The following is a 26,707-nucleotide window of genomic DNA, read 5'->3' on the forward strand; positions in this document are numbered from 1 at the left end:
GAGCTGTTTATTGCTTCTTTTTTTTAGGTAACTATATGACTATATGACAGCATCATAGCTGCAACATTCAAATACTGCCCTTTGAAAAGCAAACATTTACAATATACTTTCTTAAAACGCCACTTAAAAAAGTGTGATTTGTATCACTAAACTGCACAAAGTCACTATCATATTTTCAAATTTATTGATTTTTTAAATACTCTCATTGAATAAAGAGTAGAAGAAATAGTAAAGCTAATAATTCAGACAGTTTTATAAGGGTTTAAATGTCATTAATTGGAATTTATTGTGAAAGTTATAAATCAAAATGCTTATCATCAGAAGAAATTTGTCACCACAAATGATACAATCCCAAGGTTTGTTCGTCCCTAGGTTTAAGACTAAAGTCTCGACAATAAATTATGTTGCACAATTGCCAGAACTTTGTTTTTTTCTTTTTTCAAAATGTTTTGCAAGTTCAAATACAACTTCTTCAAAGTATTTTTTAAAAAAATATTTAATATAAACATCTGATAAAACCCAACAAAAACCCGGCAAATAAAAGACAACAGCATTTCTATTTTGGATTTTTTTTAATTCAAAATGTACATCAATGGAATCAAACTAAAGCAGAATACTGAATTATTTGTAGTGTAATAGATGTTTTAACAATAAGAGGAGAAGGCAGATACTAGAAAAAAAAAACATGTATGGCAACTGCTGACACCAAAATGTCACTTTTAAACTCCAAAGAACCACATCCAAACATTATAGGTAATAAACAACAAATCTCCACTTCAATACACAAAATATATCCTTATAAATTATATAAATGCACGAGTATTTTTAATACTCTTCATCTGGGTATCTGTTCAACTCATTTGGCAAAGTGGGAGCTGAAATCATGGGACAGAGCAAATATACAATGATTAAACGCACCATCATTTTCTTTTGAAGAAAAACATCGATGAAGGGAACAAACTGCAGAGCTCAGATATTCAGGGAGTAAAAAACAGAAAAATCACAGCAGTTATAAAACTTAAATAAAAGATGCATGCAAAATATAGAGTAGGCCAGTTAATGTTAAAGCACAACGTGTAGTAAAAGCCCCTCGCATGTGAGCTCCATGGTATTTAACGAAGGTACCTTAACATGGGAACCGCAGTAAATGCTTTGGTGTTTTTATGACCAGTTTATTTGAAAGTGGATGTTTTTTGTTTTCTTTGGAAAAAAACCAAAACAATTTCTACTCATTTATTTATGATTTTGTCCTTTGAGTTAATGCGTTTTACATTTTGAATGAGTGCATAGTGCAGGTCATGTTGAATTTAAATAAAAAGATCATGATTTTACCCGTGAGACCTGAAAATGTGTGAACCCCCTCCTGAAATTCTCTGCTAACTATAAGAGTTTCTCTATGTACATTAAGACATAACAGCAGATTTTAATCTGTCCCTGATTTTAGAGCTTCACTAGGTGGTCAGAAATACCATGCGAGTCCACATAAGGCTGTATCAAACAAAAGGAAGATGCGATACGGAGAATAGAAAGGCTGACACAACGAGAAATGAAAAGCAGGAAGAGGTAAAGGGTGCTTAGTTCTTGCTGAAGCTGCAATCCCCTCTTCAGGTGGCCAAGACAGATTAAAAGAAGCTACAGAGACAAAGAGAAAAGAAAGCCGGCGGTTAGAGGAGAGGCAAAAACATCTGCAGAAAGAAGAGTCAAAGTGAGCCTGAGCAAGAGAAAGTTTAACTTAAATCTGAACACATTTTTCTTACCTACACTGGAAAACCACAAAATGTTACCAAGTATTTCTGTCTAGTTTCCAATGCAAATATCTCAGTACATTTGAAATAAGACAAAACGAGCTTGTAAGTAACATTTTAGCTAGAAATAGGAGTGAATAATTCTTTAAAACTCATTAAAAAGTTCTGGTTTCACTGGTAGATTATTTCAATTATAACAAGAAAAATTTCCCATATTAAAGTTTGCTGGAAAGCTACTTATTTTGTGTTATTTCAAATAAGATATTTGCACAGGAAATTTGACCGAAATACTTGGTGATATTTTTTTTTGCTGAAGGAAAATAATCTGAATTATGAGGAAAAAATGTCAAAACCTAGATTTAAAAAAAAATCTGAATTCTGTCACTGAAGTTAAAAAAAAGAAACTTTTTTGGGGAAGAAATTCTGTTCACAAAATTTCTATTAAAAAATGGTAAAATTGGGTTTTATCTCAGAATTCTGGTCAATTGCAGAAAAAATAAGACAATATTCAAAACTGAGATGAAAAAAAAATCTGAATTTTGTGATTGCGGTAAAAACAAAAAAAGTTATAATTTTGGGGAAAAACATAATTCTGAGAAATAAGTTTTCCAATTGCCCTAATATTCTACCATAAAGTATATTTTTACTGGTAATAAATAAAATAGTAGAAAACTTTCTGTATTTATTCAAATTATTGTTTTTATATTGAAATGTGCTTAATGATTAAAGCAAAACCAACAAAAACCTGAAAAGCTGTAAAAGCTGTACACATATACATAAACAAGTTCTGCTGATTCTGATTTTAGCGCTAGATTTAAAATATTCAACTATAAGAAGAGAACTGAACACGTCCTGTAACTAAAGTGGGAAAGACGTTAATCACAGCAAACAGCGAACAGGGAGAATTAGAAAGCTGAAATCAGGTCAGAGCAGCGGGGAAGCGACACACATCAACCCATGTTTAAAGCTAATGACTGGAAACCCTGAAGCAGGTGGGGTCCGGGTGACACCTGAGGCTCACAGCGCCCCCCAGAGGCCGGTCCCTGAGCAAAGCTGGGGGGCAGAGGAGCTACTCAGTGCAGAGCCACGGATTGCTGCAAAGGAAAGTGAAACCACACACACTGATGAGCTGAAAGATCGGATGAATGCAACGCCTCTTTATCCAATTATTTCACCATGCTGTTGGATCATAGCTATGGAAGTCCATTCCTGCCAAAACTAAAACTTTAACATGACAATAAGTCATCGTCAGAAAGCAGTTATGACATAATTAAGTCATTTTTGCACCAAAGTTTTCAGTTAAAGAAGCCATAATTTGGAGTTTATGAAGTTATTATGATATAACCATATTATTACTATACAATAAAACATACAATAATGTAAGATAGCATCTAAGGATGCAAAATACAGTTGCATTTACATCAGTATCGGCCGATGTTCGTCAAAATGTTAATCAATTTTACTGTCTGTATTGGTCCAATAAGTAAAACTGGACCCATATTGACAACAGATGTTTTCATCTTGTTGTCATTTGTGTTTCCAGTACAAATGAATGTAAAACTTTGTCAATATTCCGCTAATGTTAAAAAAAATGCATTTTTGCAATATTTTGACTTTATATCTTTTTGTTTTAATGATGTAAAGCACTGCTAAAGCTGCTAAAGTGTGCCATAAACTTCAGTGATCAGATTGATAAATATGAAACGCAGGTAAAAATCATGTTTGTTCACGCAGTATGTCATTAAAAAAATGTAGCACCATCTTCCTTCTAGCACTTCCTGTTGTTTTCTTTGCGGTTTGTTGCCACTGGCACAAACTGGTAGTTGACCATGTCATGCAAAAAAAAAAAAAAAAAAAAGACCAATTTTAGTTCAGTTGAAAAACTACCTCATCCTAGCACCAAAGCACTTTAGCAAAAACAAGTTTTTTCAAACTGGTGCATCTCCATTAAGCAATATTTTACTTGAAAAAATGCTAAATTGTGTAATTATATGGTCAATGGAAACACAGCCAGTGTCAATTGTGTGATAATGTGTAGGGAAATCATTATGTCAGTAAACAATGGTTATCGATCATGATAAAAAATATTGATATTGGGCATCGATATTGGTTAAAATGATCAGATCAGTGCATCCCAAACTAGTTATGAAAGTGTCTCAATTTTACAATATTTTTTAAATATTTTGAAATATTCAAAAAATGTGATATGAGGTACATTCTCAGGTATAGAAATTTATTGCCTCTTTACTTTAGTGAGAAAATGTTATATTTAGTTAAAATAAACTATATTAAGTTATGGTATCGTATAGTGCTTTTTTGTGGTAGGTAGCAATGGACTTCCGTACATTAAATCCACCACAGACTGAAACAGATGAGTGACACTCCAGAGCATTATGGGGAAAATTGGTTTGATTTCGAACAAATCTGGACGGCTGATACTCTGATTAAAACACTTAAAAAATTGAAAACCTCCTAATTTACAGATTTCTGGTAATATTAACGCTATATAACCAGAAATCTTCAACTGCAGTTTGATTTTCATTTAAAATCCGATACAAAATCCAAGCAGGCGTTTGTTACTTTACTCTTATGTTTGTCAAACACAATGATCATGGCCACAGCTGCATCATTTGGTGAAAAATTGGCCTTTATTTTCTTTAGAAAATGTTATTTTATGTGTAGCACTAATACAAACATTTGCCCCTGCAGTTCAGCGGACATCATGATTATTTGACTTTAGATGTGCCTACATATAAAAAGTACAAAAGAAAAGAAAGTTACAATTGCACTGATGACACTGAAATATACTTCGAAAACACATCACATCACATTTGAGTGTAAAACAAAGTGCAAATATGAAAGCTAATACAAGTATGCAAATTAAAACATGACAATGAATGAGGTATGCGAGAAGTGGCAAAAGATGTCGGGCTTGCATTTATCATGCATCAGGCTAAAGTCAACTGAATAAAAAAATTGGCAATAATTGGAGAAAAATGGAAAATTTCATGGGATTTGTTTTCACATTATTTTTCCTCTCTTATTGGCAAAATTACAGAACAGCTGAATTTCTTTAAACTCTTCAACCGGATGCATGTTTTCTTTAGCCTCAACACATTTCTGCCCATCACACCAGTAGTCATGTATGTTAATATTCCAACATCATGCAAAGAATCACTGAATATGAAACAAATATGGAATGTAAATCCACTTAAAAAAGAAGAGGGGAGACTTTAGCCGAATGATTACTTGCAAAAAAAAAAAAAAAAAAAACAACCAACAAGCATCATTCAGATAAAACAAAACCAAAAACAGTGATGTCAAATTGATAGCAATGCCCAGCGTCTTCCACAAAAGCAGCAGAGAGGAGAGAGGACATGTGGAGGAAGGTGGAGTTATGGGATTTGGGTGCAGGCGGAGGTGAGGGAGGGGAACTGGAAAACATGATGGGGATGGAAGCTCATTCACAGCAGGATTGCCACAAGGGAGGATTTTTTCTACAGGAGTCCTTAGCTGGAAATGAGAGAGAAGGGCTGTTAATGCTTTTTGTACAGACAGTTATAAAAATCAGCACATTAAAATTAGACAGCACTCAGGAGAAAACATGCTTCTAGAGGCGACCAGTCAGGCTCAGGTTAGCATCGGGCGAAACAAAACGTGTTTCATTTTTTATCCTTAGATAATGAGGTTTCAGTCTGTGATCTGCCTCCTTTCAGATTGAGCTGCAGCCTGAAGTGACACAAATCAGATTGGTTTTGCCAAACATATACAACTTGTACATGATCTCCAGTGTGAACTGCAAACAACCTGAAAGTGTCCTGCATGCGCAGCAGAGGGCGTCGCACGCAGAGCGTGCTCAGTGTTTAATAAAAAAGTAGAAGAAAAAGAAGTACTCAGTGTTTAATAAAGAAGAAAAGAAGTGCTCAGTGTTTTATAAAAAAGTAGAACAAGAAAAAGAAGTGCTCAGTATTTTATAAAAAAGTAGAAGAAGAAGTAGTACTCAGTGTTTGTGTTAGTAAACGTTGATGCTAACAGTGGAGCATAGCTTGCGATTTTAAAGTTGTGACCTAAACCAGCACATTAACAACTTAATCCCCATTATAGTCTACCATGGTTGTTTTTCTTTTTTCTTGCGCGCATCAGGAAGCAGAATAGAACAATTTTTGTCGAGTATCAATGACCTTCAAGTCGGATGAATACGACCTCACCATTCAGACTCAGGACACATTTGAAAAGATCGAATACGTATCGGCTTTAGAGCCACATATCCAAGTGGCATGGGTCGCATTCGGAAAAAATCCCACCTGTGTTATTCAGACTGTCATGAAAGAAAATCAGATGGAGGTTGGATTAAGACAAAAAAAAAAAAAAAAAAAAGATCAGAATTGAGTCACTTCAGGCTGCAGGGTGAACATAGCCTCAGGATCTCTGTCACTTTAAATCTAAAATAGCTGCTGCTGGCCACGCCCCCCAACTCAAAGAGCTGCAAACAGATGCGCAATTACACAACCATGCATCTTTGAAAAGCAGAAGTGGAGCCCTCTGCACAACCAACAAGAATGCAGCAACCGGTTTCTGGATGGTAAGTCAACAACAAGACATTTATCTTAGAAGCAATTGAGACCCGAATGGAAACATAAAAATGTGCAAAATGTAAATTTTACATAACAGAGCCCAGTTAAGGTTTGAGGGTTTTGTTGTCTGTCTTATCTGACTGCATTTTGATTTTAGAAGTTTACACCCAACTCAGCAACAGATGTTTCTAACTAACTTATTTTTCCTCAGTGGATCAAACCCATAAATTCCGCTCTATGTATTTAGCTTTTGAATCCTGCCAAGGCCAACAATATCTGCAAGATCAACAGATCTCCACAGACACAGAAGTGGGCTGAGGTTCCTCGCTGCTCTGGAACGACCCGTCTGGTCTCAGACTGAATGGTTCTTTGTGCGACGGCCGGGTCGGGCCCAAGCTGCATAAAAAGAAACCTTTGTAGTCTGAGGGAGGAAGATGGGAGCAGCGGGTGTTTGGGGATCTAATGAACTGCTTCATTTCAACATTTCAGTCAGCAGAACCAAAATCAATGTAATTGATCAGTTTGGAGAGATGTAAGTTTAACTAAAACAGTAAATATTTGCAACTTAGCCTCTTTGATTCATTAAACTTGAAAGATTCTCTCATATTATTGAGAAAACCTTTGATTTTTACGGTCGAATAATATGGAATATAAGATACGATGTCTTCACAGGTCACTGTTTTATTTGGGATTTTATGTGACTCACCAACAGAACGTGTCACATAATGACACATAACAGGCTTGGGTTTTGACTAGGCCATGCCAACACATAAATATGCTTTGATTTAAGACATTCGTCTGCGTGTAGCTCTGACAATTAACTGTCCCAGTAATTATTGAGATAAATAATGTTGTTTTGAGACTTTTTTCAAATAATGTACTGAAAATAATGCGAGTTCATCCTCTCAAATGCCAATAAACTTTTATTTTGTAAAGAACATTTAACACTTGAACTGGAAGATATTGCAAAATAAAACAAGAATGGCAAAAAATAAAAACGCAAAACCGAAACCACAAAATAAATAAATGATGTCGTCTCTTCAAATAATGTCAGAATGAACTTTGATTCATCGTGTAACTAATTAATTCCTTAGTGCGACTGCCTAAGCTGCATGTGGATGTTTAACGCCAACCATTTTGATAAAGACATCATATATTTCAAGTTTTAATAATAAATAAAAACTTGTTAAATGTTCATTCTTCTCATTAATTATATGCTACTTTGATTGGTCTGTTATATAAAATCCCAATAGAAGCCGTTATAGATGAAGAGTAAATACTTCTGCAAGGAAGGCTACTTCATAGTTTTTGGCATGTTGAACACATTTAAATCGATCAGCTCATGCACATCTGGAATTAAATTGTTTATTTTGATTTGACTTGATAAAGGGGGGGGGGGTCTTCCCAGAAAAAGGTGCCTCATGCAGCATGCAGTGAGTGTGGGAAGAGTTAACTGGAAAACATTAGGGATGCAGTAAAGGTGACACATGCGCTCACAAAACACACAATCTACATAACAAGCTGCGACAAATAACTCCGTCCTGCGACTTCAGCTGGAGGTTAAACAGCTGCAATCGTTATTTCATTAGAGCATCAAGTGGACAAACTCAACTGGATTTATCTTAAAAGGAAAAAAAGAAAATGGCTGTGATGGAAATAAAAAATAAACGGGAAGAAATAAAGTTGTAAGAACTTTCAGTGCAAGTGTTTCCTTCCTTTTCTAAAACAGGCACATTGGCGGCCACACGGTGAGCCGATTATCATCAACATCATTAGGTCCTTAAAGCGAACAAAACGATCAAACATATAAAGAAAACCTTCAAATAAAAACATTTTTACTGCAGTGAAATGATTTCACACTGAAATATTTAGAAAAATTAAACCCTTACCTTGAATATTAAAAATCTTGTTAATATTTTTCTTTTTAATTGTTTTTAATCAACGTCATTGATTTTAACAATCATTGGTATTAATAGTTTCTCATTAAATTTTGTCCAGGAACATTGGGTTGATTTGGGCGTAAGTTTTGGAGCAGTTAAACATGCAGAAATCAACAGGATTTTTATTTAAATTATCCCAATATTTTACAGTGTTTAACTGGCCCGCAGCATCACACATCCTCTCAATAATTACCAGCAGGCATGAGGCTATTCGACACACATTTCATCCTGTTTTTACACCATTATTCACCATTATTTTAGCAATCAAATATTTTATGAGTTATTCTGACAACTGGATAAACATTTTTAGCACATTTTGCATTTAACCACTGAATCCTTTGATAGGAAATATTATGAATACATTAAAAGTTGAAAATTAAATTAAGTTTTCTAACAATGAATTTAGGAGAGGAGGTTTTATTTCTTAACATAAAATAAACTCAAATTAAAGGCTTGATTCTTCAAAATGTTTCCAAGTTAAATTATGATACTGCAGTAAAAGATTTATTTATTTTAAGACTTTTTGGATGTTATTTTCCCCTAAGGATGTCAATAAATCTGTCTGCACCTGTACCTGAAAGACTAGACTGAAAACCTGTGGATGCACACATTGCTTCTATGCTCGAGTTTATGGAAAAAGCCTTTAAGAAATACACAAAGGATTTATAATATGTTGGAAATCTCAATAAATTAAAGGTGCAGCATGGCAGAAAACTTGTAAAAATGTGAGAAAACTTTGCCAGATGAACATAAATAAGCCTTGAGGAGCAGGAAACCTCCTTCGTCTTCAGTGTGTGGGTAAAGAATCAAATACTCACTTTTTCCTCTCTTTATCCCTTTTGAGCGTAGTGGAGCCCCCTGCCTGCTGAGCTTGGTTCTGCAACAGCTCTGCCGCAGTCTTTTTCTGTTTGAACGTGTTGACTTCATCGTCCAGGGTCTTCTTCTTCTCCTCCAGCTTCTTTTTCTCGTCCTGATGGAGCTTCTTCAGGCGGTCGAACTTCTCGTGCAGCTGCGTGGCGATAAGCAGAAACAGGAAGTTGGTGTGGATCAGCAAAAGGAGCAGAAACAAAGCGAGGCGTTTGAGTTGATTTTCACCTCTTTCTCTGCCTCCTTGAGCTCAGCTTCCTTCTCTTTAACTCTCTGGACAAACATCTGCCTCATCTCTTCTTCCTTTTTCTGCAGCTCGCCCATGAACTCGTTCCGCTTCGCCTCGTACGTCTCCTGCAGACTGGTTAGAGGAAAAAACTGTGACACTGGGAGAAAGCAGAGAGAAATAAGCCGACAGACTTAGAGGTAAGTCTGCTACCTGAAGGGCTTGCTGTCGGGATCCGTGTCCTTGAAGCCCATTTCCTCCAGCTTGCAGCGGCGGTACAGCTCGTAGTGGCGCGTGTGGGTCTGTTCTCGCAGATCCTCCATGTTCACTCTGATCAGCATTTCTCTCAGTTTCACAAAATCACAGTGGTTTTCGTTTTCCACTGCGAGGAACACAGAAAAGAGAAAGCGCATCAGACTGCATCTACATCAATACAAATCAGTAGGAGTAAGAAATAAATCAATAAACTGCAAGATAAAACGAGATCAATAATTTTTATTTTTATGATTTATTGTTTCTCTTTTTACCAAAAACTTGGTGACAAAAGTTTTTAGTTTGATGCTTTGGTCTCAGTTAATCCTTTTTGTGCAGGGCAATTTTATTTATAATTGTATTTGTTGTTTTATTTGTTTCAGATATTTAAAATGTCACATCAGAATTTAAAGTTTATTGAACTCTGAGAGTGAGTTCTTGCATTATTGCTTGTTAATAACTCGGCTAACCGTGCAAAAGGGCTGAACTTGGACTGTCCAAACAGAACCAAACTCTACTAAACAATTCCAGTCCAAAGCAGAGAAGTGACCGTGTTGTGGTTTCTCCATTTATTTGATTGCAGAGCAGAGCAGCTCCAGCAGCCATGTGACAGCATGTGAGCAGGAACGCAGCCAGCCTGAAGCAAACTCATCCGATGTGTGATCAAGATTTGTTCCCTCTTTGAGACAAACCTGCAGCAGCTTTGGCTTAAAATCTACTGAACATCCAAGTTTAAAGTTTGTGTCAAAACAAGTGAGTCGCAGCTTAAGATCAACATCACCCAGTCAACTGAAATCATAACAGACGCAAAAAGCTAGTTAGCTAGCTAGCAAGGGAATATTAACAGCTAGTAAGCGCTTCGAGTCGCAGAACACATTTAAGATGTTTAACTCAAATTTTTGCTTGACGGAAAAATCTGAAAACTACATACAAGATTAAATAGTCCTGTCAAGACAAAATTAAGACCTTTGATTACCATATTTAACTTGTATACCTTTTTTAAAATTAATGGACGATTTGCGTAATTTTACAGTTAACTGAAACACAGCCAATGACGTAAACGTACGAATGTTCAGACTGCAGTGGCTTTAGAAAATATCAGTAATCATTTGATTTAGGAGCTCATATGAAAGAGACACAAATCTGATTTATTTTTGAGTGAAAACATTGGAATTGCACTGTTCAGACAAGAAAAAGTGGAATATGGACAAGAAAACAATGGATTTGGGTCAAATTTACCCGCTGTGTGAACTAAGCTTAAATTTCCAACGTTCACCTGAAAAATCTACAATCACCTGATGCTGAACTAGGAATAAACGTCTTGCTTTAATTAAGACACAGCTGAAAGTTAGTTCTTGTCAGACTTCAGCGTTCGGATGAGACTTTCTTCTTTTGTCCATTTTCTTGCATTAAATTTCCAAACTTCTCAGTCACTTTTAGGCAAACCTTTTTCACAATAACTACAATAGTTTGGCATAGACAAATAATTTTACTTCAAATATAAAAACTGCAATGAAAACAGATTATATAGGTTGGATGGAAAACCAAACCATAGATGGGTGCAGACAACTTCAACAGAATTGGAAACATAATAACATCTGGAAATATATTTTTTTCATGTTATACTTAAATTGTCTGAAGTTATTCCGATGTGCCAAATACTCCAGACTATCTCAGACTGCACAGGAACTCTTATCCTTAATGACTTGTCTCCAAAAACGTCAAATACAGAAATAAAAACTTAATTTTTCATAAATGTGTTTATGAAAACTGGCTGTTGAACTGAGTCGATGTATGCCTTGAACATTGCTCCGTTAACCCTCTGAGTTAAAAATCCTGATGCTGCATTTTGAAAACTTTACAAACCCTTTATAATAAATCGGTCAAGAAATCAATGTAAAATCAATATGGAGCCATTAGTGGCATACAAAATGTAAGCGCAAAGAGGTGCTGCATTGATGGATAGGAAACTGGAGTGAATGAGGTCACACAGCGAGTTCAACTGTGAGAGCAGAGGTGAAACAGGAAGTGGCTTCAGTAGCTCTGCAGACAGAGAGCGCACGCTGTCACTTCCTGTGCTGGAGGTGAGACAGGCTTACCCTGCACCGTCCCCCAGGGATACTGCCGGGCCTTCACCATCTTGTTCCCGATCTTCACTTCCTCCGTGCTCCCCACCACAGCAAACGGCAGATGGCTCTGAACCAAAGACAGCGCTGTTAGCGTACCGCTACACCTGCAGACGGAGGCGGCTAAGCTAGCTTCAATGGGTCAGCGGCAAAGCAAACGCTGTAGGAATGTTGAGTCCACATCGGGGTTAATAAACAGCTAGCAGAGTTGCTCCCACACGGCTGGCTTCCTGCAGCATGAATCGACTGATTGTGCTGCTTTCCAAACATTGTCCCTGCATGTGATGGCCTCCAGTCCAGGCCATGTGAGCAGAAAACAAAAACAATGCCTGTCCTCACTCATAAGTTGTTTTGATACTTTTTCAAATTAAATGTGTTTGTTCAGAAAGACAGATTTCCATCACATTCATAAATTAGAGCTTTAACTACATAGGGATGGAAGCAGAAAGTCCAAGGGTCAATACTGCCTTTCTGAGACTTTACTACTTATTTTAGTTGAGAACAAAAATAAAAATGATTAGAACTGATCAAAACTGAACCTCAAACAAAAACAAAACAGGGTAGAATCACAAAAAACAAGATTCCTTTATTTGCCATGTTTCTAGAACACAAATTGAGAGATAAGTAGATAAATAAATAATGATTGTCCGTAAATCTAAGTTTTCTCTGGACTTATTTGTAGTTTAACCTACAGGTCTGGAAATAATGAAGAGCCCAATGCACTCAACCTCAGAGAAAACCTCCTGCTTATTCCACCTAATATTGATTTCTGAACTGTTCCTGAGTTAAAACATTGGTATTGTTGTTTCTAAATTAATATTAACTTGTTTTCTTTGCATTATTTGAGCTTTGAAAGCCCTGCATCTTGTTCACTACTTTTACTATTTCTCATTTTCTGCAAATAAATACAAAATTTTTGCTTGGAATCTCAGAGACATGTTGTCCGTGGCTCATAGAGTGAAAGAATGTTTATTTTACTAAAACATTACCTATAAAGAATAAAAACAGATAAACTGATCATTTTAGCTGGTCTATTAATATTTTCCAGAGCTGTATTTTCATGTAAATTTTTTATATTATAAAATGATTTTATTTTATATTTCAATTACTTACAATATCTCACAATGAACTTTTTTATACATTTTACAATGCTTCTGGTAATATTCATATTTAATTAACACTTTGAATTAAGTAAATAATCAGCTAAAAAGAAAATTCTCCTTAGAGATCGATAAAGTATTATATTCTTTTTGGTTCAGATCTAACAACATTTTTCTTTTTTATGTTGGAGGACAAATAAATATTGTCCTTAACTTAAATCTGAGAGTCAGTTCAGGGTGATTCTTATTTTAATCAATAATTTATAAGTTCAACATGAATGAATGAGGTAGAAATGTGGGCCTTACGTTCATGGTGGAGTTGATTTCCGCCACGGACTCGTCATCAGTGGGGAACTGGTAGATCTGGACGCCGTTGCTGACCAGTTCGCTGGTGATTTTGATCTTGAACTTGGCCAGTTCGCTCTTGGAGATGGCGTCCGATTTGGCAACGATGGGGATGATGTTGACCTGCAGGGGAGGAAGAAGTAAAGAAGTTTTAGTTGGCTAAATTTAGACAGTCTTAAGGCGCTCATCAAACGGGCTTCTGCTCTGATTCTGGAGTCCAAATTTAGATGCAGGCTCAAAAAGGAACAAACACGTTAAAAATCAGCTGATCTCAGCGCTGAATGAATAACATTCAAGTTTACAGAAATGTTTAGAAATCATCAATTCTGAGGGAAACGTGAAAATTAGTATTGATTATTCTATCAATCAATCAGGCATTTTTATACAATATTCAAATGTGTAAAATTGCAAAAGAACAAATGTATGTATTTTTTTAGCAAGAAAACAAACATATTACCTAAAAAGCATTTCTTTCATAAACACCCATTCAAGAGAAGCAGAGAAATGCATTTACAGTTAAAAAAAAAAAAAAGAAAAGAAAAAAAAACTTCTGACAGGAACCAGGGTTGATTTAGTGGCGCATCCCCCACTCTTCAGTGTGGAAGCTGATATAGAAGACTCAAAGTCAGCCATATTCAGTATCAATGAGACGATTAGAAAGAAACCAGAGGAACACAAAGTTTAAAGGATGAAAATGTTTCCAACAGAGGCTGATCCTGCCAGTCGCTACAGTCAAGAGAGACTATTGGACATTTCCAACTTGAATATGTTGGATAAGGAAACAAAAGATTTATCAAATTAGCAAAAAAGTGAAGGGACTCTGCACCAATTTCAGCTCACAGAAGCTTCAAATGTTCTGTTTTGTCATCTTGACATTTAACCTGCGGCCGTCACTCTGAATTTGAAAACACTTGCAGCGATTTGGAAATCTCAGAGTTAAGATAAGGTTTGTTACAGTTTGTAACAATAACAATGCAATTTAAAATGCTGAAGGCAGTTTGTTAAAAAGTCAACTGCAAACATTTTACTTTTGTTTTGAAATATTAAGAAAATCCTGAAGGGCTCACAAGATTAATCAATAATTTAAATAACTGCCAAACAATTTAGTAGTCAATTAATTGTTTACTGGACAATACAGATGCAAAATAAATAAAAAAAATGCTGAAACCCTAACTATACTGAAAATATGAACATTGTATAAATAAACTTTAGTGATTAAATTAAAATGCAGCAGATTGTGGAAACTTTTTAAAATTTGATTAAGTGTCAGAATAATCAATGACTAAAATAATTATTAGTTGCAGCTTCACTTAATTTGTAGTTTGGACGCCTCGTTTGTTCCTAATATAAATAATTGATAATCGGTCGGAGGGGAACAGCCAGAAAAATACTTTTCCTACTGAATCTGCTGAAAAGGCATCAAGAAATCAGTGCAGTTCTATAAAACCAGGAAGCGGGCTTTAATGTATAGCATATGTATGCTAGCTTCACAACCGTATAAAAAGAGAAAACATTGAGTTTTAATCTTGAATCTTTGCTAGTTGTCCAAACAGATCCTGCAGGACGGCAGGAGACGATCAGGCAGGATCTGCTTTCTGTTGCAAAACGAGAATCTTCCTCCCACGCAACATTTTTCTGCCTTTTCAACGACATGTGAGCCGTTTGTAACTATGAGCGATGAATGCTCTGGGTCATGGGAACAAAAACAGGTCATTCCATCATGTAACACCCCCAGGATAAATATCTCAGAGGAGAAGGAGGAGGAGGAAACGCTGCTCTGGGTCACACAAATACCAGACATGCTCTATGCGAAAGTGATTCATGTGTTGCTGTCAGAGCTCACCTTGCTGTCGAGTTTCTTCATCGTCACCAGGTCCAGGGATTTCAGCGAGTGTCCCGTCGGAGCGATAAAGTACAAGCAAGCGTGGATACGCGTGTCATGATAGCTGTGCAGCGTGCGCTTGATCTTCAGCTCCTCCTGGAGGTACGCTTCGAACTGGGCATCGATGAACTCCACAATGGATTTGTAGCTGGACAATGAGAAGGATGGGGAAGCCGTTCAGTATTTCCTCCTTTTGTAAAGAAAGCTGGTTATCAGCAGGAGGCCCGCTCCGTTTAACCCAGCAGGTCCGAGTCATTCCAACAAACAACAAGTCCAACTTTAACTAGAAACAGCTTTGACAGTAGATTAACCCTTTAACTGTCACCCAAACACTTTCATTGAAAATGTTTGAAGTGCTTGAACACATTAATTTTTAATAAACATTTTAATGTCTGTTAACCACGTAAATTGTTTTGTATTTTTTATGATTTTTATTTGATATGTCTGCTATTTTTAACATGCAGCTTGAACAGAAATGCCTTGTAATATTTTGAAGATCATCTGACAATATTCTACATAAAATGTATGTTTTGAAATGTCTGTCAAATACATCTTATGACAGTTCTGAAAACAAAACAAAACAAAAAAATCCCCCAATTTTATCAACATTAAAATAAAAGCCAACCTTAATTTCAGTTAAGGTTCAGTTAAACAGATCAATCATTGGCATTAGAAAACAATAAATATTCAAAAATAAAATAAAAAAATTTTCCGTTAAGAAAATAGAAATAATTTAACACAAGAAAAGTTTAATCTGATTAATCTGAAGTTTTCAATCTACTAGAATTAAAATAAACTTGATAAAATGGACAAAAAAATTTTATTTCTAATCCCGTCTTTACAGGAATATGTTGCATGAAAACATGCAGGTGAGGAAACATTAACTTGCTACCCTGTGGTCGTACTAAAGAAATGTCGCCTGGCCTGCAGCAGGTCAAAGGTCACATGACTCCAACTGGGTTTGTCCTTGTTTAAGGCGCTGCGGGCCGTTTCTTCTTGAACAATATCAAAGATGGGATGAAACTACAGTTGTAGTGTCACATGATATCTTCCCTCCCTGCTGGTGAAATGTTAGCTGCCATGAATGTTTGGAAATAAAATATTCCAGGCAAACAAAACGGACCCCTGAGATGTGATACGTTTGTGATGCCAGCCTGGAAACCACCTACATCTAACTTTTCTATGTAAAAACTATTGAAACCATTAAACCTGAAAGCTTAAGAGCGCTGTCAGGGTTTCCCCCAGTGTATTATAACCCTGGCGGGTCACCAGGCTTTACCTGTGCCCCCATCTAACTTAGTATTACTTATTTAAGGTTTTTTTTTTATGTTTGCATTTTTAAGACTTTATAGTTGGTGTTTAGATATTAATCTTCCAATAACACATAATTATCAAGTGATATTTTCAAATTTCCTGTCAACTTTAAACATTTTTTAACTCAAAAACATGACGAGCCGCTGAGCGCTCAGCTGAATCACTGCTGAGCGCCCCAACCACCAGGCTTAGAAAGTTTTTGGGTGAAACCTTGTCTGTGGTGTTATTCCCTGTCAGGAATAATCAAAGGGCGCATAGTGACACTCATTACCTGTCCTCCTTGTTGATCTGGTCTCCGAAGCCCACTGTGTTGACGACGGTCAGCTTGAGGCGCACGTTGCTCTCCTGCAGCTCGTAGGTGTTGGACTTCAGCGTGACGCCCGGCTGGTTGTGCTGGGTGGGCTCACCCTCAAACTTGGTGTTGAACAGCGTGTCCATCAGAGTGGACTTACCGAGACCCGTCTCACCTGGAACACAGAAATACAATGTTACATTAGGGGAGTCCAAAGAGTGGCTCAGAGGCCTTTTGTGGACCCAGGACTGATTTTAGCAGCCCATTGACTGCAATTTAAGATGAATAGAAATTTAGCCTAAAAGATTGACTTTATTTTTTTTTTTTTGGAGCAGAAATATTACAGATCAATTTGAATCGCCTTAAAATGTAAAGTATTAATCTTTAAATAACCACTTTTAATTTTTTAGCAGATACATTTACCCAGTTCCAGAATTAGAGTGACATAAATCTTTCTTTTATTTGCTATAATTTTTCATTTAACGGAACAAATTTGCAAAATCCTTCTTACGTTTTGGCTCTACTATCTCTTTCCAACACTTAAACAATATGGATATTTCTTTTCTTTAATTAGAACTAATACCTTATCAAATTGGGGAAGAAAAAAAAAGAGAGAGTAATTCACAATATAACTTCTTATGGGAAAAAAACAAACATATTTTTGACCTGGAAGGCAATTCTGCGTCACATAACAAAAGGTTTGAATGCACATGCTTTAAATCAAAGAAATTAAAACATTTAAATGTACAAAATCATCATCACACTGTCCTCATTCGCTTCAAAAACATAGATGTCGACATCAAAGACAGGTGGCTTTTTAATCAGCTTTATTTTAAGCTCCTTAGACGACTTGATTGAATCCAAAACAGAAAAGAGGAATAAATCAGATGTGCAGATTTAATGGCAGCCTGAAGGAGTTTTTACAGTCATTTTAATGTTTAGAGGCATAAAACAGTTTCTAAGTCATGCATTCTGTCTGTTTCCTGGTACAAATTGTTGGATGACTCAGATGTGGAGCTTCCTCACTTAAAAAATCTATTTTTATTCTTCCCAACCTGACCTACAGTCTGTGCTAACTCGTTTCTATAGGAAATATCATCAAATATCACAAATACCACATGATTCCTATAAAAATTCAACAGATAGACAAATCAATCCAAGTCTGTATTCTGACATTTTCTAAACATATAATATTGATGATAATAATGCATCATGTTTGAAGTGCATTAAAGACAACAGATAAAAACTCTTCTGAAAATAAACAATAACAACTATGAGAATTGCACTTATTGATATTTTAAACTTTGTCTGCAGAAATAAGCATAACTTATGTTCTGCTTATTTTTCCAAGAATATTCTGCCCTGCAAAGATTATTCAGGCACCTTGAACCTTTCCACATGTTGTCAAATTACCAAACTTTGTTGAATTTTGTTTTTATTAGGATTGAGACAGCGGTCAAATTCACCTTAAATCACAATGACTGTGGATGTAGAAACAGCAATATTGTTGTATTTACAAAACATGTTCATGTATAAGTATGTCCTAGTTAAAGTCCAGACCTAATCTCAACTGAAAATCTGTGGCGAAACTTGAAATTTGATGTTCACAGACACTCTATGACTGACTGAGTGAAACCTGAAGGAGAATTGGTGAACATTTAATTCTCCAAGAGACCGAACCCGAAAACTTGCAGTGATCCAACTAGATGCTAACTCAAGCAAATATATAAAAGTATTGCAAAAGCAAAATCTAACTTTCTTTTCACTCTATATCTAAACAACACTTTATTTTGATCTCACCCATAAAATCACTTGAAAACTTTTGCAAGTCAGTGTTTACAACTGCATTTCTGCAGAGAAAAGCGTTTGGTTTTTTCTCCCAACATTGTAAAGCAATAACTAAAACTAAACTAGTCTGAATGAGTTTTTCAGGTTGATAAAATCTAAATCTCAGTCTGTAACAAGCTTCACTTTCAGAATAAAACAGAAGGTTATCTGGCAGAAATGTTTTGAGAATTTGTATGCAAACTTTCAAATGGTAAAATTCCAAAAAACAAACAAAAAAAGAGTTTAGATGAATTTTTCAACCCCTCCACCTACACGGGATCTTTAGTGGAGAAAAAAGACCAATGGAAAGTGTTGTACGTTTGGAAGCAGGTCAAAGTCATAAAATGACTCTTCATGTTTATTATTTCACCTATTGTTATGATCAGCAGGGGACATGGCAAGAGGCTGAGAGAGGGGGTTTACTTTTAGGAAGCAAATCCATTCAGGATACAAAACTACACAATGAAAAAAAAAGACATTTTTTTAAAATAAAAAAAGCAAAAGAAAATGTGTTTTAATAATATTTCAGTCTAAAAAATGTAATAAATAGTTTGGGGATGCAAAATAAAGAATAGTCATTGCAGGAAATAAGGACATTTCATCTGGGCTGTATGTGCTAGTGAGAGGAAAATGCTTTGAAGGCGTGTTGATGTGGTTGACTGTGGCTAGAAGAAAGCCATATTGTTTACACTCGGTCATTCCAATGTGTCAAAAAAAACATAATTAGATAAACCAGTAACCACCACAAAGCATGGCCTCCAATAAGCTTGGTAAAAACTAATAACTGATAATTATCTAAAAGAAATGTAGTGCATTACATACACTAAATATGTTCTCCCTCAGTGAACTGTTTGACGTTCACCGAGACCAAACTTTTGTTTTAGCTTAGTTAGAGCGACCAAAATTATTTCTACTTGCTAAATTGCTTTTGTACCTTTGTCACTATGGTAACTAAAACAGAGCCTATCAGAAACTTAAACAGTAAAGAGTGATTTCTCATGTGAAACTAATATCTGCCGTTATTAAACAACAACATGCAGAGGTTTGTTGCGCTCACCAACACAGAGGATGTTGAAGCAGAAACCACGGTTGACAGACTTGTTGACCAGCTGGTCAGGCATGCTGTCAAAGCCGACATGGCCGGCCAGAGGCACAGCGCGGACTCCTTCGCCCTAAAAGCAGAAGAAATCAGATTAGTGTCTACATTTCCCAAAACTCCCACTTATCTCTGCATTAGCAGCTAAAACTCGCATTACCTCGTCCTCCATCTTATCTGATAGAGAACCAAAGTGAATTCAGGTGCAGTCTAACTCACTTCCTGTTTTCGGAGCTGCAGCGTTCTTCCGGCAAAAACGAGACAGTTCGAAACCACAAAGTACATATATGGAAGATAATGGCTCCTCTTTTAGACAACAAAATGAAGAGAAAATACCATCTAATAAAGACCAAATGTATTTTATCAGGATTTTTGGTGATCGTAAAACATAGTAGTGCATGGTTCTGAAGTGCATGAAAAAGATGTATTCTGTGCTTTGCTAAGGTGCTAAAAAATAAAATCCACAAATGCAATTACTAACCAGAGTATTAATGTGTTAATTTTAGTGTCATTATAAATACAGCTGTTTATGATGGTCTTAGAGCAGGTGAGTCAAAATTGTCGAGTCAAAAGTATTCACAGGCATGAACAAATATCCTTGAAATTTAAGTAAATAAAGTAGCCAGGTTTTTTATTTTATATAGAATTTTTAAATAAATCATATTCATTTCAGATCTAAAACTTAAAAGGGATTTTGCACATTTGCTGTATTGAAAGCAAATACAGCAAGTTTTCAATTTATTTTAGGTTTGATTTAACAATTTTTTTTTTCAATAATAAGGATAGGATTTCACTCACTTTTTCTCATAACACTTGTTATATTTAGCCAAGTTTCATAAAAGATAAAAGCTGATTTGGATGTATCAAAGTTGCCTTTCCAGAAAAAGGACCTGAATAAGCATGATTCTGCCTTTTGTTAAAGCTTGGCTGTAAAAAAAAACAAACAAACAAGAAAAAAACATTTTCTATTGCAGGAAAATGATATTCATAGTAATTTTACCCTGGTTACAATTAGAATGTCTCCATTTGCATCAACCCCCTGTGCTGCACAAAATCAAAACCACGCCTCACTTTGGACACGCCCTTCTTAGAGTGACAGCATGAATTTGTTCCTTTTTTGTCTTAAATCCAGTGTAAAATATATGCTTGAAATGTTCAAATATTCTCTCTATGAACAACAGGAAAAAATATTCAGCGTCTAGATTTGGCATAACCCAGAATGCATGCAATCTGAGATTTCTATAACTAAGAGGGTCTGAACACACATGTGCTAGACCTTTCAAATTTAGATATGGAACACCATCTATCCTTTCCCTTCAGCTTTTTTTAAATGTTTTACTCTAGACTGACCTATGACATAAAATCCCAATATTCATTTTTGTGGTTGCAACATGACAAAATGTATAACATGATACAAAATAATGTTCAAAATGCAACTTTTCAAACTGTGTGTGGTTGTCAGCGAGTATATGATTGTTCCGATTCGTTTTTCTGTCAGCTATGTTTATGTTATGAGCTGTTGGGAAGCAAAGAATTTGCAAAAGATGCCAAAAAAGCTAAATCTCTCCAGCAGCTAAACCTCAGACAAACCGGCTATTATGTGGCTTAACATAACACAGTGCTGTTGTCCAATTTGGCAAAAGCTTTGAAAGAAAACACACTCTCAGGGTACATTTAAAATAACTGTCCAATCTGATGGTACTGAACAGTTGCGGATTGTTTGGATGACTGGAGCTGGGTTTAAACAGCTGGGAGAATGTTTGGGAAACTGATAGTAACGAGACAAATAGCCTATATATTTCTGCAGCATTCCAGAAATCATCATCCCTGCTTTTCATGACACTCAGAGGCAAGTAGCACACAGCCGGTTTCATTCATTTGGGCCACAAAGGGAAATCAAACTGCACAGCCTATGCTATTCTAAGCACTCCCTCTGGGTTAAGTGGCTTCCTTTTCCACGAAAAAAAAGGTGAACATTCAGAAAATGCAAGCTTTTTATACAATACGTACCACGCTTTCCCCCCCTTCTTTTTTATAAATGCTAGTAAAGACGGCGCCGTGTGAAAGTTAACAGGACTTGAACATAACGGAAATGAGAACCGAAGCTGTGCCTAAATGGGGGCGTTGAGAATGAATGGCCTGCCGACGGTTCTGTGCGGGCTTTTAACGGTGCAGAGCCTGCTACGTTACATTTTTCGACAGCATTTACAAGTCGACATTTTGTTTCGAAATATTTATGCTAAAGATAGCCTCGCGTGAAATCAAAATGGGTCAAACTGAAACATTTCAACAGATGGACGTCGGGTCTTTACTGAAAATTGCTTATCCAAATCATTTTCAGTTTTACAATCTAATTTTTAAAAGCTGTTTAATTATTACCAAAACCGTATTTAACTTGCTAAATACGGTTTTGATGGAATGGAGCACGAAAACGGATGTTAGCAGGATAACCCCTTCCACTGATTCTCCTAATTCTCCCCCTCTCTAACAAAAAGCTACATCAATATATAGATTTTTCTTGCGACTCGGGTGTGTGGCACAGCCACAATGAGAGTATCTATGTGTAAAACGGGCGACTTACAGCTTGCCTTGCTATCTCAGTGGACGCCATGGTGAGTGCTGTTAGCTGGAGAACAAATCCTCCGCCGCTCTGAGGTTAGCAAAGGAAGCCGCACCGTTTACGTTATACTCAAAGCTGGCCTGCTCGGAACGTACCATTTATTTCAGCCGTTTTACGCTCGTAGTGAAATAAAAATACAAAAAATAAAATCATTATTCATATATTTTTAAAATTTTATGAATTTAATTTTTGGATAAATATTTTCTAGAAGACGGAATTAAAGCGTTAAAGCCACTGAACACCCCCTCACCGTCGACACCCCCCGCGCAAGATGCCATCATGGTTGCGGCTGATGGTAAGGAAGGGTAGTGAACGTTCAAACGGAAAATCTGATGTAGAAACAATGCAACGATATTCTTTTCATTTGGGGAGGGTCTTCATAATTAGATGTTGAGTAATAATATAAATATACGAGCTTTTATATACAACATTATTAAATTTGCCCATAACATTGTGGATACAAAATTGGAGTTCATGATTAATAACCAAATATTACAAGTGGAAGTTACACAAATGTAATTCTTAAAAGTTGTTTCTCGACGTATATATTTTCCAAAGTAATGACGCTTTTCCTCAGCTCTTTGAAAAAGCTTGGACAAAGAATGCTACTTTTCTCTATCATGGTATTTCCCTTTAAATTTTTGACATGTCTATTATTTTAAACATATGTATCTCATGCATAAAATATAACATATGTCTTATACATGTCTACTATTGTTTTATGTTTGTTCTTATTTGTTTATTTATTCATTCATTTATTTAAAATTTTTTTGTGCACTATGCTGGGACAAACAACATTTTTGCCCCTTAGGGATCAATAATGTATTATTATCATACGTGCTCATATGGTAAACATTATTTTTTTCTAATGCTATGATTCACTTATTGTGTTATATGGCCTTTGCACTACCTTCCCCTGTCTCTTTTTCCCATTTTTATGACTACTGCTCGTTATTCCAAATGTTTGCATAGGAATTCTATATTATTGTAAGATTTGTTGATTTGCAATAAAGTTATTTGGAGAAAAAAACGTTTCAAACGGAAATTAGCAATAGCAAGTAGCTCTATTTCCAGAAAACTGTTACAATATCATTCCATATGATTCCACAGAACATGAAGCAGCGTTCATAGATGCACATATCGTACTCCTGTTCAGCGTAACTAGAACTGACACTAGCCGCCACAAATCACAAACAACTACAAATCAAATCTCTGGTCATTCAGTTTTAGCTAGGTGGGCTTACTGATCATTGAAACCATAGAAACGCCTTTTTAGTCACGTGCCTGAGATCGACCAATAGTAAGGACGCATCGTATTTAAAGTGAGGCGGCGGCTGTTGGAAGCAACACTACAGTTTTGTACCACAACAAGCTGGCAACGAGGAGAGGATTAACAACGAAGAAAAAAAAAATACAAACAGCGCTTCTTGAAACTCTGTGTCACAAAGGTGGGTGGTAACGTTTAGTTGTTCTTATTACTTTCTGCATAGTAATCTTTTGAATTGCTTCAAGCGTGTAACCCGTCCATCTGGTAACATGAGCTAACAGAAGCTAACGGTCATCGTCGAGTTGGACAGCGGTTAAATCAACGGACACTTTAACTGAAATATTTAAACTGAAACTACTCTATAATGCGCCTAATCGATGTGAACATGTGTATTTGGGTAATTAATACCGCGTTTATCAACTCTCGGACTTTCAGTAGTTACACTGCCAAAGGCACCAATACCTGGTGGAAGGACCTCGGTAGCACTTTGACTGGCCAGAAACTTTATGTATTCAGTCTTCTAAAGCTGCTATTCTGCGACTTTTGGAAACATTCCTTTTTCAACACGCCTAATAACTGGTTGTTTACCAGGCTATTGCAGACCTGAGTGACTGCTGATGAGGGAATTTGATTCAGGTGTGTTAGAGATTACTCTACAAGCAACAGGTTAATTTGTTGTTTATGGTCATTTCTTTTAAGTCTGCGGTCTGAATGTTCAAATCTTTTCAAAGATTTGCAGTCAAGTAGTTTGGATTAAGAAAAATGTTGTATGATCTGGACCAAAAAATGCATTAAATGGAGTTTTCAATACCTGTAATAAGTTTCCACCAAATGGCAGAACTATTATCATGTTAAATTTTATGGCTTCAAGCACTGGATTATCTTGAGATGCTTGTGAACCATAATAGATGAAACTTCAATGAACTTTTTTGTTTTTTTGGCACTCATCAAAAGATAATGTTGACTGGTGTGTCAAAGTTTGTTAATGTAATTTCAACTTGCTGCTGAAATGTGCTGTACAAATAAACGTTACTATCTGGGCTAATGCTTCAATTTTGTTTTGACTCATTTGACTCAGGATATTTTCATTGGGGTAAAAAAAATTGAGAGCCCTATTGCATTTTTTTTCCTAAATAAACCTTACAGTTTGGGGGTGAAGGGAAGCTGCCTCTTTCTGTGACTTTGAGCTCAGCTTTATAAGTTTCTTTAACTGAGATGTTCTTGCAGGAGGAGTGTTTTGGCTGTCTGACAGTCCTTGACTTTTTTTAATTTCTGACACTTCTATGGTGTCAGTTTTCTGCATAACTGTTTACAGATACAATGGCGAGCATAATCTTTGCAGAGCAGGAAAATGCACAACTTGGATCTTCACAAAACTTGCGCCAGCGACTTAAATCTGTTCCAGGTATTATTTTTTTTCTCTCTCTCTTTGTCCATTCCTCGACCCTTGGATTGCAAAAATCCATTAACTTTTTTCCACAACCAGAAAAACTAAAGTCTCCCATGTTGGCCACGCCGCTCTCATCCGGCCGCAAGGCTTTTGGTGTGGTGGGCAACAGGATTTCAACACCAGCCATCAAAACGCACGAGAAGAAACTTGTAAAACCACAGGTTGGCAGTCTAACTTCAGTTTTTCTCTTCTTTAAATCAGTGTTCAAAAGCTTGTTTTTGTTGCCACTAGGAAACAAAAGCCACTCCGACTCCTCAAATCAAAGCAGAGGAATATCCAGAAGTTGAGCAGTTTATCCCTTACGACCCATTAGGTAAATCAACAAATACCTCAACTTAATGCTATCAGATAATTAGAATTCTCTTATCTTTACACTTCAAGTTTTTTTTAAGGTTTGCAGGGAAATGCTCTCTCATCCTAGAGTTGTCCTGGGTTTTACCTGAAGCACTTGACTGCAATGTTTTCTTGAATTGCTTTATTTCAGACTTTCAGCGGTACAGTGTACCTGAAGATCTGATCCCTCTTAGCTGCATGGCTCTGTCTGGGTTGGCTTGCTTTCCACACAGACGTCCTGATCTGAATGAGGAAAAGATGGAAGAGCTCCCATATTTTTCCCCTGTGGAAATGCCAGAGTGTCCAGGTATGAACTCTGTGGTCAAAATTAACTCAATTTACCTTTCAGATGTTTTAGAGACATTGACTGAAAACTCTGCTATAATTAAAACTCCTTACTCTTAGCACAAATGGTTTAATCTTGCATGACCTTTTCCAGTTTGATATTGAAATCTCTTAAGCCAGTTTTGTCACAGAATCTTAAAATAAGGTATTGCAAACAAAATTTATAAGTGTAAAAATGTGAATCTTATAAAAAAATGTTCAGTAAAATGGCTAATGGTGTTTTCCAAACATCTGTCTCTTGCTCCCATTTTTATTTGCATTGAGACTGAATCTAAAATGCTTTTATACAGCATAAAGCTGGATTTGTTTTTTTTTAAGCCTTTACTGTTGTAACACAGGTGGTCTACAGTAGGTGGTGTAAATATAGAAAGTCACTTGACCCTCAGGCTAGATGTAAGGTCATGCTTTGGCAGGAAATGGTTTCCTTTTACAGATGGTGGAAAAAAAAATCTTGTGCCATCTCATGTTAAACATGGTGGCTTGTATTACATGTGTGATTAATCCTGTCTGGACTCCATGTTCTGCATTGAGGTTTCTAATAACATGCAGGTCACTGGACTAATTACAGGTTTGTTTTTTTTTTTTGTTGTTTTTCTTCCCCCAAATCAGGAGAAAAATGTACTGTTGCAAAAACTCTGGCTTATTTATAACGCGACACAATTATGCAGAATGTCCAGATGCATAACAATTTTAAAGCTCTTAGTCATAATCAGTATGTATGATTCCAGGGTTAACTCAAATGTTGCTGCAATGAAAGTCTCTTGATAAAATGCATTTCTGTTCAGTTATTTTTTTTTTAGGTAACTGTTGGCCTCAGATGTAAAATTTTGGACTCTATTTTAAAAATGGGGTAATATTTTAATGCATGCGTGGGTTTAAATTAATTATAGTCATTTGCGTCTGGAGCACATGAAGGTGTATTATTAACCTGACTGTCTCTGTTTTCAGCTGACTACACGGAGCTGACCGCGTTTCTTCAAACTATTGATGAGCTGACTGAACTTCCTCCAGAACCTGAATTTTAACGCATTTATTAATGCTCTGTATTTTTGTCTTTGAATAAAGTTGTTTTACTACGTTCTCACTGGCTGCAGAGTTTTTGTTTA

At 36.1% G+C, this 26,707-nt stretch overlaps 2 protein-coding genes across 5 annotated transcripts; one reads left to right on the top strand and one right to left on the bottom strand.

Annotated features, from left to right (window-relative positions):
• Nucleotides 1-556: 556 nt before the first annotated feature.
• LOC129360319 (septin-6) lies at nt 557-22,269 on the bottom strand. Of its 3 annotated transcripts, none has more exons than XM_055030468.1 (10): nt 22,168-22,269; nt 19,548-19,662; nt 16,643-16,838; nt 15,019-15,205; nt 13,137-13,298; nt 11,704-11,800; nt 9,566-9,734; nt 9,355-9,487; nt 9,078-9,268; nt 557-1,632 (listed from the first exon to the last, which is right to left on the bottom strand). In XM_055030468.1, the coding sequence occupies exons 1-10, from the start codon at nt 22,195-22,197 to the stop codon at nt 1,623-1,625; spliced, it is 1,290 nt and encodes a 429-aa protein (XP_054886443.1). In that variant the 5' UTR covers nt 22,198-22,269; the 3' UTR covers nt 557-1,622. The 3 variants fall into 3 exon arrangements, with proteins under 3 accessions (XP_054886443.1, XP_054886445.1, XP_054886444.1); XM_055030470.1 differs by lacking the exon at nt 557-1,632 and adding an exon at nt 2,384-2,839 and having other exon boundaries at nt 22,168-22,206; XM_055030469.1 differs by lacking the exon at nt 557-1,632 and adding an exon at nt 4,351-5,258.
• Nucleotides 22,270-23,506: 1,237 nt separating this feature from the next.
• LOC129360536 (securin-like) lies at nt 23,507-26,681 on the top strand. 2 transcript variants are annotated; one of them, XM_055030840.1, is made up of 6 exons: nt 23,507-23,654; nt 24,767-24,878; nt 24,960-25,084; nt 25,155-25,236; nt 25,408-25,563; nt 26,550-26,681. In XM_055030840.1, the coding sequence occupies exons 2-6, from the start codon at nt 24,794-24,796 to the stop codon at nt 26,624-26,626; spliced, it is 525 nt and encodes a 174-aa protein (XP_054886815.1). In that variant the 5' UTR covers nt 23,507-23,654; nt 24,767-24,793; the 3' UTR covers nt 26,627-26,681. The 2 variants fall into 2 exon arrangements, with proteins under 2 accessions (XP_054886815.1, XP_054886816.1); XM_055030841.1 differs by having other exon boundaries at nt 24,789-24,878.
• Nucleotides 26,682-26,707: the final 26 nt, after the last annotated feature.

The sequence above is a fragment of the Poeciliopsis prolifica genome, unplaced genomic scaffold (genome assembly GCF_027474105.1).
Source record: "Poeciliopsis prolifica strain line A6 unplaced genomic scaffold, Auburn_PproV2 SCAFFOLD006, whole genome shotgun sequence".
NCBI classification, from domain to species: Eukaryota; Metazoa; Chordata; class Actinopteri; order Cyprinodontiformes; family Poeciliidae; genus Poeciliopsis; species Poeciliopsis prolifica.